This window comes from Schistocerca piceifrons, chromosome 5 (genome assembly GCF_021461385.2).
Source record: "Schistocerca piceifrons isolate TAMUIC-IGC-003096 chromosome 5, iqSchPice1.1, whole genome shotgun sequence".
Taxonomy (NCBI): domain Eukaryota; kingdom Metazoa; phylum Arthropoda; class Insecta; order Orthoptera; family Acrididae; genus Schistocerca; species Schistocerca piceifrons.
Genome location: NC_060142.1, coordinates 191,637,293 through 191,655,851, shown reverse-complemented (window position 1 = coordinate 191,655,851; position 18,559 = coordinate 191,637,293). Strand labels below are relative to the sequence as shown.

Below are 18,559 nucleotides of genomic sequence, written 5' to 3'. Positions count from 1 at the left end.
TGGTGCAACAATTCGCAACTTGCTTTAAATGTTGAGAAATGTAAAATTCTGCACTTAACAAAACGAAAAAAAATATATAATATCCTAGAACATCAATGAGTCACTGTTGGAACTGGCTAACTCATACAAATACTGGATGTAACACTTTTTAGGGATATGAAATGGAATGATCACATAAGCTCAGTCATGGGGAAAGCAGGTGACAGACTTCAGTTTACTGGTAGAACACTGGGGAAGTGCAATCAGTATACAAAGGAGACTGCTTGAAAATCACCCATATAACCCGTTCTAGAATATTATTCAAATGTGTGGGACCAAACAGGACTAACAAGGCATACTGAAGATATACAGAGGTGGATGGTCATATGTTTGATCTGTGGGACAGATCATGAATGAACTGAACTGGAAGACTCTTGATGATAGACATAAACTACCCAGAGAAAGTTCCAAGAAATGGCTTAAATGATGACTTTAGGAATGTACTACAGTCTCCTATGTATCACTCACATAGGCATTGTGAGGATAAGATCTGGATAATTACATATCCACAGAGGCATTCAAACAATCATTCTCCCCACACTCCATACATGTATGGAATGGGAAGAAACCCTAATAAACAGTACAATGGGACATACCCTCTGCCAGAGTATATATGTAGATGTAGATGTAGATGTAGTTAGGTGTACTGGGACATCAGCTAGCGCCTGGTAGAACATTGTCTCACTACAGTCCCCCTAACACAACATTTCAGAGCAACATTCACTTCTACAATTTTGACTTCCTTAAGTTAATGTAAACTTGACATCAATAACTTGAGAATACAATTTAATTGCAATGTATCAAGTTCATATCTGCTGATATAAATCAGCTAGGTAGGTGTATGTCTTGCAATTTGATTGGAATATGTAATACAGAAAGCTGTATTGAAACAATCGTGATACAACACTTTGGGTGTTAACAGCAATGTAATGCATATGTCAGTCTACTCCCAGATTCATTACATAGAACTGTATGCATAGTAGTCTTTTTAAAGTGATATTAACTGTAGACCTCAGTAAGTATGTTCTTGTGTATAGTCCCTTATGGGGAGGGATGACAGTTTTGTTTACTTCCAGCTGACAGAGTTCTTACATGATTAATTTTAACCTACAGTAGAAATATTTAAATTAAATTACACATTAAAATGAGTCAAGGAAACCACTGACATGTTGATGATTGCTGGGTGGCGCTTACATATACAAAACAGACCAGAAATTCGGACATACATGTATCAACAGTCCACATATAAATCACCTGATGGTAAGTTGTTATTCTTGTAGTACTGCCAGATGTATTGATGGATCAATCAATGTAATTGTACATACTAAATTTATTCCATCTGGTACCTGGAAGCACTCAGCGACTGTACTTCTTTCAACTAGTGAAAGAAGGTACAGCATTCAGCTGCAACTTGTGTTTATTGTTGCAGATCTCGACTTTGGTCACTGAGTGACCATCTCCAATGCAGCAGATAATGTTAACACATTTCAGCCATAATCTGACATAGTCTCTGTTGGAGTACACACATCAAGAGTTCAAACTGCACTCAATTTGTTAAGTCTTGATGTATATAGTCCTAGAGGGACTATGTCAAATAACAGCTGAAATGTATTAACTTTACCTGCTGCATTGAAGATGGTTACTCCGTGACCAAAATCTGGATATGCTGCAATACATGCAAGTTGCAACTGACTGCTGTGTCTTCTTACACTGACTGAACTATGCATACGTTTCTTGAGGTCACCATGTGCAGAATGGAGAGAGAACTCCGCTGGCACAAAGTTGCAGTTGCAGTTGCAACAGCAGTAGCAGATTTAAGGACTGCAACTGACGGACTGGGTCTCACTGGTTTAAGGTTGCTGATGTGTACTATATGCTCTCCATACAACTTATTTATGAGAGTGCTGAATATACTTATCTACTTTCTGGACGATTTGGGACTCTTGATATTTCCACCTGTTGATGTTTGGCCTGCACACAGATATATCTATTTTCTTAATACAGTCCAGTTTCCTTCATCCACTGCATGTTGTGGCTATCACAAGAGCACCAAACAACATGTATGCACCGAGAGAGTGATTTGTATTAGAATGCTTCCCAACTTGATAAAGTTACAGTGTTCTCCAGCACAACATTTGAATTATTCAGCAAATCTCTGGAGTACTTTTATTATAAAGTCTAGAAGTCTTTGTTTCTGTTTGGTTCACAAAGAGTCAGAATCTATTATTTGCTGTGATTTATTTGTACTTAATGGGTATTCAATAAAATCTGTGTTGTTGAAGAAGCAGGCATACAAAGCTGTCTTTCCTTATTTCTGTTTGTCATTTCCATCCTGGAAAATACATTATAAAACAGGAAAGATTAACCTACATTCTAAATCTGTCTGGCAATAGGTAGCTTCTTGCATTTATCAAATTGTTGCTCTGTAGTGTGGTTGGGTATTAAAGCTTGAGTATGAGGAATCAAATTATTGAATTATCTAAATTAACTTTAAATTAATTCATTAGTTATATCTTAGCTATGACTAAAATGAAAGGTTAATAAGTGTGAGGATTATCCTCAAGGCTGAAATTATAACTGAAACTCTCTAACTTAGCTAAATAAGGTAAAATGATGCAGGTAATCTTTACAAAAAACTTTGTTCCCTAAAACACTGCCTCACTGTCAGCTGTTGACAACAACAGTAATACAAAATTACTTGTGTCTTTCTTTATCTATTGCAACAGCTCTCAGAGTTAACAAATCAACAGCAACACGAAACTGTTATGAGCTTGATCTACTAGTTTCAGTGCATGTATGAGCAGGTCCAAATGTGCACTGGAGCAAGTTGTGACATGTCCACCATGGATCCTGCCTCACAAAATTTGAAAATTTCAGCTGTATCTATTAACATGACTTCATCAAATGTGTTAAGGTATAAAACTACAGAGTGAGGCAAATAAAAGTGGCCCAGACAAGTAGATATGACTGGACATGAATGAATGCGTTAACAGAGGAGGAAAAGACCTCCAGTTACATCCAACAGGATGGAGCACCTGCCCATACAGACAGCCAAACCTTGGAGCATATTTACACAATCTTCATGCCTGACAGAGATGTTAGCAGAAGTCAGTCTGGTAATGGCCACAGCCAGCCGCCCAGGTCATCAAGAACTAGTTTGATATAAATAACAACAAATAGTACCACATGGAACTCATGCTAATTCAATAAAACAAAAAATAAATTACTGAATGTAACTTATAAATTTTGTATTTTAAGCAAGCACTTACGGCGGATTGTCTTGTGTACTATCTGTGCCTGCTACTGCAGTCTCTGGTGATATTAGGAACATTACTGGTTTAGGTGCAATTGGTCGGGGTCGAAGACTGATTTTCTCAGCCTGTAAAACATAAAAACTTTTAAACCTTATCAAATCATGACAACACAGACATTATATAAAAATCTTATGACAATATGGAAAGCACATGTATAAAATTCAAATACTTATAAAGCGTGTGAAACATTACTATGAGAAACTGTTACCAAAAACAACATACGAGATGTGTTCATAAAATATGGTCTCCAAGATGCTAGAGCTGTGATAAAATGCTTTTACGTTAATTCTAGCAACACTGGTGCGTACCTTGGCTCGCCCCATTCAAATCCCTACCAACATGAATTTACTGTGACACTGAGTATTAACTGGGCAGCGTTGTGATGGAGTTCCCCCTCGCTTCTCCCGCCAGGTGCTAGTTGTATGAAGTAATAAGTTTTTTGAGTGCCAAGGACACTATCCCCATTGACATTCAATGTCAGTACGCAAAGTCTATGGGCCACAGTGTATGGACATCAAAAACATGCAGAAGTGGGTCAGAGAGTTCAAGAATGGACATAAAGACATCCATGACGAATAACATCCTAGTTCACCTTCACCAGTTTTGGCCAAAACAGTTGCAAATGTGGAAGAAGAAATGCTTGAAGATCAGTGAGAGACAGTTTGTGAGCTGTGCAAATGGATCCCTGAAGTCAGTAAGAGTACAACTGACAAGATTCTGACCAAACATTTGCACTATCGCAAGGTGTGCACGTGCATCCCCAAAACGCTCATCGAAGATCATAAATGGCAACATGTTGGAGCGGTCCACGGATTCCTGGAGCACAATGAAGAACAGGACGAGGAATTTTTGGATTCAATTATCAATGATGACAAAATCTGGGTACACTACACAACACCTGAAAGTAAGGAAAAGTCTCGTCAGTGGCGGCATTTGAGTTCGTCGAAGCCATGAAAGTTCAAACAAACACGGTCTACTGGCAAAGTTATAGCCAGTGTGTTCTGGGATAGAAAAGGTGTATTGCTGTGTGAGTTTATGCCTACCAGCACAACCATTAATGCTGATCACTACTGTGAGAGAATTTAAAAAAACTGTATCATTCCATTTGGAATTGAAGGATGGAAATACTGACGAAGGGAGTGTGTTTTCATCATGACAATGTATGACCCCATACTGCCCATGCAACAGCTAATCTCCTGGCTCCGTCTGGATGGGGTATCCTCACCAATCCTCCCCCCCCCCCTCCCCCCCCCACACACACACAGCCCACACACAGCAACTACTGACTTTCATCTGTTTCCTGAGTCGAAGTCACATCTGGTTGTAATGCATTTCCAGACCAACAAGGTCAAGTACTAACTACGCAATGTGGCAGGCGAGTTCTATGACAAGGGTAGACAAAAAATGCCACAGCACATGTAAATATGCACCAATCACAATGGTGACTACAACAAAAAAATAGCTGAAAGTGCAACCTTTCCATTAATGTAACATTCATTGCCAATAAATGTGTTTCATATGTGGAAAAAAATGGAGACCTTATTTTACAGACAAGCTTCATCTACATAGAAACATGTATGCACACATATAAAGATGTCTGGCTAAGAACAAACAATCTTTGTTCTCTTGGTATATCAGTCTCCCTGTAATTTCTCAATTAGTCTGTGATTTCTATGGTTAGAGTTTCTGTAATATTATGCTGTTTTGCACAGTAGGAAATGGGTACGGACTGTGCTTGTTGTGTGTCAACACAAGGGGAAATAGCTGCCATCCAGAAACAGCTAGAAGCTGTGTTGGCCACAATTAATTGTATGTAAGCTGCTGCCTTTCCACTCCACAGCAACAAACAGGATAGAGTTTAACTAGATTCCTATGCAGGCTGTTTAGGGTTAGCCTAGTAGTAGGAATCATTACTAATGCTTGGAATACAGTGAAGATTGTTTTCATTCCGAAACCCGAGAGAACTGATCATACCAAAGCGATGGATATGAGATCGATCAGTCTATCATTCCTTTTAAAGACATTAGGAAAACTGCCTAAGGTGCACATTAAGGAAAGGAGGCTAACAGAGGTTCCTTTACATATAAACCAACATGCATATCAACCAGGCACAGCACGTAAAACAGCAACTACCGAACCTGTTGGGAAGGTGGAAAAATCTCTACATTTTCAAGAACTTCCTCTCTGCATTGAGGGGGCTTTTAGCTATACAACCTTTGAACCAATGGTTATAATTACAGAAGAGCATGGCATTGAGATTACCATATGTAGGTGGATTAGGATCATGTTAAACACAAGAAAGGGGAAGCCACCACAAAGAACGAACAAATGGTGATCAATATCACCAGAGTGTGCCTGCAAGGAGAGGTTCTGTACCCACTACCTAGAGATGAATGAACTCATTGAAGAGTTAAACACTAGAGACTACTTTTGCCAAGGATACCCAGATGACTTAGTCGCAGTAATACTTGGCAAATTTGCTTGCACTGTTAGAACAATGGCATTATGTCACTGAACATTGTGCAGAACTGGTGCAGAAAACAGGATCTAAGGTCCAGACTTTAAAAAAAAATTGTTGTAGCACCATTTACAAGGAAGGACGTCTATCCCATACACAGGAATTTTAAGCTTTTCCATGAAATTCTATCTGTAGAGGGGGTTGTGAAATATTTAGGAGTAACCCTGTATGTAAAACTGTCACAGATCCTTTATAAAAGGAGTATATATTCCAAGGTGAAAGGTACTCTGATGAACACCAGAAAAGCCTATGGAAAAACTGAGGTCTAAACCACAAGAGTACATATTGGATACACATCACTGTAATAAGACCTATGATAATTTATAGGGCTGCAATTTGGTGGAACAAAGTAGAACTGAAGGTGGCTTTTAAGGAGCTTAGCAAAGGTACAAAGAGTGGCCTGCTCAGCCATAATAGGCAGTATTAGCAGCACATCCACTGCTGGGATGGAGACCATGCTGGACATGCCCTCATTACACTTTTGGGCTAAAGTGAATGCAGCACCAAGGGCCTCATCAGGCTAAAACCTGGAAATAACTGGATACCTTTAGGATATCCAGAATTCCACACCAATACAGGGAATCTTGCAAATATAGGAACGGTCAATTATACAGTAATTTCCAGCTGCTTCAACAAACCTTTCAATGTAACAATTGGAAGTAAGGAACAGTGGAAGAATGAACCATGACACTGTGCAAGAGAATAGTCTGCTTTACTGATGGATAAAAAAAACCATACAGAGGCACTGGATCCATGGAGCCAGGATATACAAAATACAGCCAAGACTAAGAGTGAAATATCTCTATGGAAGCTGTCTATGGTATATCAGGAAAAAATATTCACTATTAGGGTGTGCATGGAGGAGAATTTGCGTAGATGATACAAAGATCATGTTGTTGTTGTTGTTGTTGTGGTCTTCAGTCCTGAGACTGGTTTGATGCAGCTCTCCATGCTACTCTATCCTGTGCAAGCTTCTTCATCTCCCAGTACCTATTGCAACCCACATCCTTCTGAATTTGCTTAGTGTATTCATCTCTTGGTCTCCCTCTATGATTTTTACCCTCCATGCTGCCCTCCAATACTAAGATCATAACACTTGTATTTACTCATACAGCCAAGCAGCTCTGAAACCTTTATCAGCCCCTGCAATGAGCCCTTGTGAGACTAGGGGAAAGCAACAGGGTAAACCTGCTGTTGATCTCTGGTCACTTAGGAATCAGTGGCAATGAACAAGCTGATAGATTGGTCAGGAATGTGTGATGGCTCCATTTATTGGACCAGAACTAAGGTGACAGCTAAAACAAAATTACGAAGATGGATGCGAAAGCAGGACTTAGAATATTGGACTATGATCCAAAAACGAAAATGTGGCACACTAATGGTGCAAAGCCATGTTTTAAGAAACAATCTGTAATCCTGAGTTTGAACAAGAGACAGATAAACTCATGGTAGAACTAATGACTGGCCATGGGAATTTTAGGAAACATCTACGCGCAATGGGTACAGAGAAAAAAGCCCCTAAGTGTAGAATGTGCGGTGAGTGTGATGAAACTGCACCCAACCAAATCTTCAAATGTGAAGCATAGGAGATTAAAGGCACAGAAAATTAGGTTATCAAGTCCTGAAGAAACTGTGTCTAACTAAGAATTAGTAAAGGGTCTCCTACTGCTCTTTCAGGATACTGGTTGGCCTTGCTACAATGACAGGGAGTGAAGCCACACAATAAACCCTGTTTTGGTGTGGCGAATAGTGAGCTGTGTCCACTGTTGGTTTATAACTCCCTGTTCGAACCAAATTACACTGCTGCCCTAAGCTGCAACAGCATTGGGTTCTATGTGATAAAAGCTGAAAACTCCAGTGCTACTACACCTTCCAACGAATATGGCTGATTTGTCCTCATTCAAGGGCGAGCAGCAGACAGCACTGGTATCCCGTATCTCTGGGCAGAACGTGAATGTTTGTATTGGCTGTACAGCTGTCCCCTTACACAACAGAGATGAATGCTGTCCAGTGCTGACAACACATCTGAGTCAGCATGGGATGTGTTGTCTACTGGCCAATGGTTGATTTCTTGCAGAGTGTAGATAAAAATCAAAGAATGAATACAGGGTGTTACAAAAAGGTACGGGCAAACTTTCAGAAAACATTCCTCACACACAAATAAAGAAAAGATGTTATGTGGAAATGTGTCTGGAAACGCTTAATTTCCATGATAGAGCTCATTTTAGTTTCGTCGTCCACCTACGCTCAATGGAGCACATTATCATGATTTCATACGGGATACTCTACCTGTGCTGCTAGAACATGTGCCTTTACAAGTACGAAACAACATGTGGTTCATGCACAATGGAGCTCCTGCACATTTCAGTCGAAGTGTTCGTACGCTTCTCAACAACAGATTTGGTGACCGATGGATTGGTAGAGGGGGACCAATTTCATGGCCTCCACACTCTCCTGACCTCAACCCTCTTGACTTTCATTTATGGGGGCATTTGAAAGCTCTTGTCTACACAACCCCGGTACCAAATGTAGAGACTCTTCGTGCTCGTATTGTGGACGGCTGTAATACAATACGCCATTCTCCAGGACTGCATCAGTGCATCAGGGATTCCATGTGACAGAGGGTGGATGCATGTATCCTCACTAACAGAGGACATTTTGAACATTTCCTGTAACAAAGTGTTTGAAGTCATGCTGGTACGTTCTGTTGCTGTGTGTTTCCATTCCATGATTAAAGTGATTTGAAGAGAAGTAATAAAATGAGCTTTAACATGGAAAGTAAGCGTTTCCGGACACATGTCCACAAAACATATTTTCTCTCTTTGTGTGTGAGGAACATTTCCTGAAAGTTTGGCCATACCTTTTTGTAACACCCTGTCTATTAGTCACTGTTTGTTCAACAGTCAGTGTGCACTAGTATGTTCTCTGAGAAGTCTTGTTCAAGATGTGGAAGAGGTTCAGCTGACTGCTATTTAACACATTTGGTGTAATTACTTTCACATCTTATCTCATGTCAGCATGAATGACACTTGGTTCTTTGGTTGTCCTTGTTTCCTTCTGATAGTCAGCTGAATTGGGTAAGGCAGCTAATCTCACAAAAGGGAGGAAGCAAAGGCCACTATCTGCAGCATAGCATTCAGAAATGTTTGCATTTGTCTGACTACAATTTGAATGGACCATCTAAACAAGAGGCTCAGATGATATTACAATGATCTCAGAGATATATTTCTCAATCTAGCAGCTCTCTAAATAGGTGAAGCATCCACTACACAAAGGAAATGGTTTTATTTATTTATTCCATGTGATCTGATGGTACACAGTGTGTTGCAGATGTCGGAATATATCAGTTAACATTGTTAACATATATTAACATAGGCCTATAGTATCTTAATGTATTATATTGCTCAATGTTTTCAATTTAACACAAATAGCAAGATTACTGTTCTAAGTATTCATTTACAGAGTAAAAACAGTGGCACAACAAACATGACTTCATGGCTTTGCTAAATTTTATGTTGTCTTTGATGGACTTAATACTAGTGGGAAGATTGTTGAACAGTTGGAGGCCCATGTGGAAAGCTCCCTTTTTACACAGTTGAGTGTTTGTACGTAAAACATGCAGATTTGCATTTTTCCTGGTGATGTGTTCATGTATCTCATTATTTGTTATGACTCTGGTGTCAGTTGGCACTATGTGGTTTCTGAAAAATTTTAGAGTCTCGAGAATGTATAGGCAAGGCAGTGTAAGGATTTCCAACTTTCTGAATATGGGTTTGTAGAATTCTCTGGGTTTGCTCCCAGTAATAATCCTCATTGCTCTCTTCTGGATTCTGAATGTGCTCAGAGCAGTTGGAGAATTTCCCCAGAATATCACACCATATTTTAGGTGGGCTTGTATGTAAGCGTAGTACGCGCTGGTCAATGTTTTCAGGCTAGCACATGATTTCAGTATGTTGTTGTTGTGGTCTTCAGTCCTGAGACTGGTTTGATGCAGCTCTCCATGCTACCTTATCCTGTGCAAGCTTCTCCATCTCCCAGTACCTACTGCAACCTACATCCTTCTGAATCTGTTTAGTGTATTCATCTCTTGGTCTCCCTCTACGATTTTTACCCTCTACACTGCCCTCCAATGCTAAATTTGTGATCCCTTGATGCCTCAGAACATGTCCTACCAACCGGTCCCTTCTTCTTGTCAAGTTGTGCCACCAACTCCTCTTCTCCCCAATTCTATTCAATATCTCCTCATTAGTTATGTGATCTACCCATCTAATCTTCAGCATTCTTCTGTATCACCACATTTCAAAAGCTCCTACTCTCTTCCTGTCCAAACTATTTATCGTCCATGATTCACTTCCATACATGGCTACACTCCATACAAATACTTTCAGAAATGACTTCCTGACACTTAAATCTATACACGATGTTAACAAATTTCTCTTCTTCAAAAACGCTTTCCTTGCCATTGCCAGTCTACATTTTATATCTTCTCTACTTCGACCATCATCAGTTATTTTGCTCCCCAAAAAGCAAAACTCCTTTACTACTTTAAGTGTCTCATTTCCTAATCTAATTCCCTCAGCATCGCCCGACTTAATTCGACTACATTCCATTATCCTCGTTTTGCTTTTGTTGATGTTCATCTTATATCCTCTTTTCAAGACACTGTCCATTCCGTTCAAATGCTCTTCCAAGTCCTTTGCTGTCTCTGACAGAATTACAATGTCATCGGCGAAACTCAAATTTTTTATTTCTTCTCCATGGATTTTAATACCTACTCTGAATTTTTCTTTTGTTTCCTTTACTGCTTGCTCAATATACAGATTGAATAACATTGGGGAAAGGCTACAACCCTGCCTCACTCCCTTCCCAACCACTGCTTCTCTTTCATGCCCCTTGACTGTTATAACTGCCATCTGGTTTCTGTACAAATTGTAAATAGCCTTTCGCTCCCTGTATTTTACCCTTGCCACCTTTAGAATTTGAAAGAGAGTATTCCAGTCAACATTGTCAAAAGCTTTCTCTAAGTCTACAAATGCTAGAAATGTAGGTTTGCCTTGCCTTAATCTTTCTTCTAAGATAAGTAATAGGGTCAGTATTGCCTCACGTGTTTGAATATTTCTACGGAATCCAAACTGATCTTCCCCGAGGTCAGCTTCTACCAGTTTTTCCATTTGTCTGTAAAGAATCTGCGTTAGTATTTTGCATACGTGACTTATTAAACTGATTGTTCGGTAATTTTCACATCTGGCAGCACCTGCTTTCTTTGGGATTGGAATTATTATATTGTTTTTGAAGTCTGAGGGTATTTCGCCTGTCTCATACATCTTGCTCACCAGATGGTAGAGTTTTGTCAGGACTGGCTCTCCCAAGGCCATCAGTAGTTCTAATGGAATGTTGTCTACTCCCGGGGCCTTGTTTCGACTTAGGTCTTTCAGTGCTCTGTTAAACTCTTCATGCAGTATTGTATCTCCCATTTCATCTTCATCTACATTCTCTTCCATTTCCATAATATTGTCCTCAAGTACATCGCCCTTGTGTAGACCCTCTATATACTCCTTCCACCTTTCTGCTTTCCTACTCAATGCATAACAGCCACTACTAATTATGGCATTTACCTTTCCTGTATGTGTATTCCATTTCAGGTTATCTTGAACCCACAGACCCAGGAACTTGAAAACAGTGTCGGTATCTATTGGCTGGTTATTTACAGTGACAAATGGCTGAGAGGAATTTGCATTTTGTGTTGTGTGAAAGTTCATGGAAGCTGTCTTTTTGGTGTTGATAGTTAATCTGTTGATTTTAGCCCACTTGCTGAGTTGTTCAGTGGCCAAGTTCACAGCTTGATAGCAGAGCATGTGTATCATCCAATGGAATTTTTTTTAGGTTAGAGACACCCCTAAATAGCGTCAGAGATGAATTACAGTGATAGCTCAGCTACATTACTCTCAGAGAAGAATTTTAATCTTTACTGATTAGAAAAAAAATATCAGTGTGCTACTACTAAACTGCAAGAGTATACATGGCAAGGGCCCAGAATTGATATTGCTTATTAAAGGGAACAATGTCCATATGGTATTAGGGAGAGAAACCTAGCTGAAACCAGAAGTGAGTGCCAGTAAAATACCAAACTCATATATAAACACACACACACACACACACACACACACACACACACACACACACACACCTCACAAGGATAGGCAGAATGGTGGTGGCATATTTATTGTCATAAGGATCTCGTAAACATGGTAACTGGATGCTTTTGTAGACCATTTCCTCAGAATGTGAAGTGCCAAAGAATATAGTAGAGAAAGACTTCAATTTGCTGTGCCATGAATAAGTACACACATATATTTGGGGAATGGTTCTGTGAGGCAGGTTTATGACAATGTTTGCAAGTGAGGAACCATGGCCTGGCAGGCACTATAATCGTGTATGGAGATGTGTGTGGAGTAATCAGGTGTAATACAGGACACCAACATGCTATAAAAACATGTATGTTACAGCTACAACAGCACCTAGCAACCTGTATGTGGGGGCCACAACGAACTAGAATAAGCTCCAGAGGGACCGCGTCAGAGGCATAGGAAAAGGAGTATAGATAAGGGAGCCCAGAGGGTCAAGGTAAGCAGTTATGTCACCATTCTGCCTGCGGCTGGAACCAGAAAGAATGACGATTGTTTAAGCTGCAGGTCAACCATGACAACCACCTGGTGATGGATTTCGACAGCCATCCAGCCCACTGAATCAACTGCCAAGATCCACAGTACGGACAAGCCACAGTCATGGCAAGGCTGGTTTGAAATTCGGCACTGCATGGTGCAAGGAGCATGGGAGCGGCGAGCCTCCGCACTTTGGGTGATGTCATCAGACAGACTGCAAGCTACTGTCTGCAAGGGTAGAGATGGAGTGCAATCTCACGGCCTTCCGGGTTCAAGGCTTCCTCAATCCCCGACCAAGCCACCTGGAGGGGGGTTGGGGGGTGGTGTTGGGGAGGGGGGGGGGGGGGGGGAGCTGCTAAGGCTCTACTACAGTGACGAATGATGGCTGCTGGTTGTTACCCTTCGACGCTCTATATGGTGACCACAAGTAGTACTTGTGAGAATAGTCAGCCAGCCACACTCTGGTGGGTGGGCACAGCCTTCCGGTTTGCCCAGACAGACGCTGCTGGCCATGCTGCTTGGGGAAGGGCAGGAGCTGTTACGTCACACAGGCAGAGTGCCACGGTGCCATGGTAGCAAATTCTGGTGCTGGTATTTGCGCTGGCACATGTACACATGCCATGCTGCCAGCATCTGGATCAGCAGGGGCATTGTGTATTCTTCGGAGTAATAAAAGCCAATGCCAAACTTGTCTGTGTATCTCTACATGCCCTCGCATGATTCACCCTCTCTCCTGAGCCATCTCTCTGTCATCCTGGCACATTACACTTACTGAGGCTGGGGGATTGTAACAACTTTACCTACTAAGGGAGGAGAGACAGAGTATGCACAACATTCTGAATGTTGTCTTTAAAAAAAAAAAAAGTACTTCGCACGGTAAGTTACGGGGCTGTGTGAGGAAATTCTTTGAGCTCCTAGTAATGAAGAGACCTGAATTTTTAAGTCAGTTAATGTATCAGTGAGAATCACTGACCATACAGCTGTTAGAGCATCAGATACTAAAGATGTTACAAGGAATGTTCAGAAAGGTAAGAAAATATTTGTGCATAGCAAGAGTGTCTGGAAGCAAACTGTAGAGTAACTGAGCATCAACATCATCAAATATTCAGCACTGAGGATAAAGATGTGACGCACAAATAAATGTGAATGAAACCACTGTACAACACACCTTAATACAGTACATGCCAAAAAAGGTTGTGAAGGATGGGAATGATCATTCAGCAGTCGTATTAGAATATTGCTATGAAAGCAGCACAGACTTAAGTGAAGCTCAAGCCTGGCTGACAAACTAAAAAGTTGGAAAAGATCAAAATAAATGCAAGGAGAACAATATAACATGAATTTAATGCTTTTGAAAGTAAAATTTTGACTATCAACCTGAATAAAAATATTAAGGTGGTTTGGTATTACGTGACTTCTATAAGTGGTTCGAAACCATCTATTTGGTCACTGGGTTACCAAAATGGCACCAAGACAGAAGATAATAGGGACAAGTCCGAACTACTGAATCCCTTCTTCCAAAATTGTTTCACTACTGCAGATTGTAGTAAAGTTCCTTATTTCTCTCATCGCACACATGCCAAAATGGTAGATATTGATATAAGTAATTGCGCAACAGAAGATCAACTAAAATCACTCGTTAGTGGAAAGGCATCTAGACCTGTACTTGTAAGATTCTCCATAGATTATGTGAAAGAATTTACTCCCCTTCTAGTAGCAGTTTATCACAGGTTGCTGGACCAGCAAAGCAATTGGAAAAAAACCCACATCACTCCTGTTTTCTGGAAGGGCTGTCAGACATATGTACATTGTGTGTGTAATTTGCATGCGTGTGTGTGTGTGTGTGTGTGTGTGTGTGTGTGTGTGTCTTGTTGACAAAGGTCAATGGCCAAAAGCTTTAATTGTGGAAGTCTTTTTGTTGTGCCTATCAACAACTCAGCATATCCACTATATGGTGAGTAGCAACTTTCTTTCTCATAATACTGTTACAGTCCATCCTGGATTTTCCATTGTTTGATCTCAATCACCTGCAGAATTATGGGACGTGTTTTATGTCCATTGTGATTACTTGGAGGATGAAAATCTCCTCTAAGAAAATAAATATAGATTCTGCAAACATATAGCCTTTAAAACACAGCTCATTCTGTTTGTCTAGTAGGTCCAGAGCACTTTAGACATGGATGTTTAGTCCATGACTGGTTTCAGGCTATGCCCATTTTCAAGTCAACCAATGTTTACCAAGTAAAATGTCTATCCAAAACAGCAGTTTTAAGTGGGTACATATGTGTATGGTCCCAACTAATATTCGTTAATGAATCACTCTGGAGTTATACAATCATATCTATTTTTACTTATTTACACAGAATAAAACACAATTTTTATAAGTTTATTTTGAAAAAATTATATTTAGGCCTATATTATTTTATAGCCACGGACAGGGAGTCCTGTTTCAATTTCAAAAACGTTTTGGAATGTGAAACATGTTACTGTACATATTATGTAAATGTCCCATTTCATCACACAAAATGGCCCTCTTTCACAGTTAGAGATAATTATACATGCTGCTCCATGCTTCAAAATTATGTCTCCCATAACAAACCTGATGGTTCCCAGAGCTTCAACAATTGGAAGAGCCTTGATCTGAAAGATCACTACAGATTCACTACCAATGATGCCTGCTCCTGATCCTGTCCAAGATCTTTGCCAATCCCACATGGGCTGATGTTCAATAGTCATTCAAATACTTTAGTAGGCCTGTTTGTAAATAAACTGGGAGGACAAGCAACCATTTCTGTAGCATTAGGTCATAATTCCTGTGATACAATTATTCATCTGTTATTCTGAATATTCTTTCGACAGTTTCTTCCATATCTAAGATGGTCTTCATTAACAGTACATCTTTGTTTCACTCGGCTACAAAGTTTGTTAGTGCAGCAATGAGTGGGATATCACCAGCAATATAATGTTCTTCCAATGGATTCCACAAAAGGCCCACACTATTTTTGTGTTTCATCCATTTTTGTATACTTCTATAAAAAATATAATGAAGCTTTAGAGCCCATGTTGCCAATTGTCTGACAGATCCTTCAGGTTTGTCAGCAACCATAAATGGTGGTAGTCAGTCAGTGAGCGGTCTATTGTACAAACAGGGTTGGAAATGGTTAATGCTCTTACAAGGGTATGCAGCCGGATAGCATCGTCCTGACAACATGATATCTTCAGGTGAGATTGCAGGTGCACAGTTACATCAGAACTGAGGCAAAAAAGATACAGCGGCTCCTTTACACCACAGAAACAGGCTGCTGCGCATGCACAAGAAGTAAGGAATTGCAGCACCACCAGCGGTAGAAACTAACAAAAGTGATAAATCGCTAACTAAGACACAGCAGGTTGAAAACCAGATCATTGTTATTTTATATCTGATAAAACAGGATGCCATATCTTGCTTAAAGGAAAACCTCTATCTCTGTTAATAATGTCATTGGATAATCTTATTTCAATGTACACAATCCTAGTATCGGGAAGACAGAGCAATAATTTGCATCTCTTTAAATGAGATATTACACCCTTCATTGAGACACTGTTCAGTGACAGCAAATTTTTCAGGCTGGAGTGAATGAGTGTGACGTTGATGTTCCTACAACATTCATGAACCGTACAAATAGTTTGTCCAATATAAGCCTTTCTGCAATGACAAGGAATTTTATATACCCCAGGCTTCCTCAATCCCAAATCATCTTTAACAGATCCAAGAATGGCTCTAGTTTTAGTCAAAAGCAAAAGGAAATTTTTAATATCATATTTTCTGAGGATTCTTCAACTTTTCAAAGAAATACTCCCTGAAATGGGTAAAAAAGCAACAGTTTTAAAAGTATCCGTTGTTGGTTCACATGGTGGTCCAAATTGAAAAGCACAAACAACCAGATGACCAGTACATCTATTTTGTATGAAAACTTCCTTAAGATAAACCAGTTCTGCATCAAATTATCATAATCTGAAATAGCATAGGATCTCTAGGCCAGTGTATGTAAAACTCCCATGTGTTGACATGGTGGATGATAACTAGTAGAATGGAGGCACCGGTCCGTAAACATAGGGTGCAGGTTTATAGTATACGCTCTGTGCCAAAGTTCTGTTTTCTTTTTTATGTACTGAAACATCCAAAAAATGTCATTTGCCATCTTTTTTAATTTCCATCAAAAATTTGATGCATGGATGAAGGGAGTTAAAATGATCCAAAAGCAATGAGGAGCTTCCATTCCATGAGGCCAAATGATAAAAATAGCATCCACAAATCCAAAAAAAAATGTGGGTTTAAGAGAAGTAGCCCTGAGTGCAGTATCTTCAAAATCTTCCATGAAATGACTGGCAACAATAGGGGAAAGAGGACTCCCCATATCCAAACCATCAGTTTGTTCAAAAAATGTATCATTACATAAAAAATAAGTTTTATTCAATACAAGGCAGCACAGCCCAGTAGTTTTATCATCCAAGGCTGACCAATTAGCAACAAAGACTCCTCCAAAGGTAACTGAGTAAAAAGTGAAACAACAGCAAAATTAACTGGAAGATCAATGTTACAAAACATTGAGCACTGAACAGAAGCACCTATAGAGGGGGCCCATTCCAAGTGTGCTACTCACAACACAAATGTGGCGAGGAGTAGGTAAAATTACATTTTCTGAATCAGGATAGCCCCAATTTCATTAAGTAGATGCCTCAATATTTTTATTTCCTGCAGTCTTTATCTAGCCAGCCACATCAACCTCTATATGTGACTAGCAATTTTGCATGTTCATACTGAAGAAATATTTCACCATCATCAGACAGTCCAAGGTATCATCAGCTCATGGCAAAGGTGTACATCCTTTTGGTTATCCTGGTCAAAGAACTCCATCAGTCATTACGTTGTTAATTCAGGAAAATGGACTCTCATTCAAACACTTAAACAAACATTCCACCACCAGAACATCCATCTCAACACAACCAATTATGTACAATATATTGCATCCATCAACAAAAATATGAAACATTTCTAGTTTTCTCAGTAAAATTGATAGAATTTCGATTTAAACTGATCTGCACACTAGTGGTTTAAATACCTTGGCTACATGACAGAAAAAATAATGTTCTATTTAAAAAACTATAATTTGTAACTTATATTCTCTGGGAAAAAACTGAATAAACTATGTTTATAACTACACAGAAAGAGTAACTTTTCTTGTGATTACCTATGTCAATAACTACTCCTTGTGCTTATCTTTTTGTAAGTTACACAAAAACATCATGTGTGCATCCTGTATATGTTGGTTGCTGTTGAACAATAACTTAAACATTGTGCTCGCATATTGTGATAGAGTTTCCAGAATGAAATTTTCACACAGTGGAGTGTGCGCCAATTTGAAACTTCCTGGTAGATTAAAATCGTATGCCGGACCGAGACTCGAACTCAGAACCTTTTGCAGGCAAGTGCTCTATCGACTGAGCTACCCAAGCAAGACTCACGACTCATCCTCATAACTTTAATTCCGGTGGTGTCATGTCTCCTACCTTCCAAACTTCATAGAAGCTCTCCTGTGAAACGTGCAGCACTAGCAACCCTGGAAGAAAGGCCACTGCGGAGACACGGCTTAGCCAAAGCCTGAGGGATATTTCCAGAATGACATTTTCACTCTGCAGCAGAGTGTGTGCTGGTATGAAAATCCCCACCATGTGACCAAGACTCAAACTCGGGACCTTTGCCTCTCGCAGGTGAGGGCTTTAACAACTGAGCTACCCAAGCACGACTCACGACCTGTCCTCACAGCTTTAATTCCACCAGTTCCTTGTCTCCTATTTTACAAACTTCACAGAAGCTCTCCTGCAAAAAACATGCAGCACTAGCACTCCTGAAGAAAAGATATTGCATAGACTTGGCTTAGTTACAACCTGGGTGTTGTTTCCAGAATGAAATTTTCACTCTGCAGCAGAGTGTGCACTGATATGACAATTACTGGCAGATTAAAAATGTGTGCCAAACTGAGACT

At 39.9% G+C, this 18,559-nt stretch overlaps 1 protein-coding gene across 2 annotated transcripts in view; it reads right to left on the bottom strand.

Annotated features, from left to right (window-relative positions):
• LOC124798418 overlaps positions 1-18,559 on the bottom strand; it is a 141,838-nt gene that overhangs the window by 102,745 nt on the left and 20,534 nt on the right. For both annotated transcript variants that reach the window (XM_047261816.1, XM_047261817.1), the window contains exon 2: positions 3,309-3,418. In XM_047261816.1, coding sequence (XP_047117772.1) covers positions 3,309-3,418 — 110 coding nt within the window. The remainder of the gene's footprint in view (positions 1-3,308; positions 3,419-18,559) is intronic.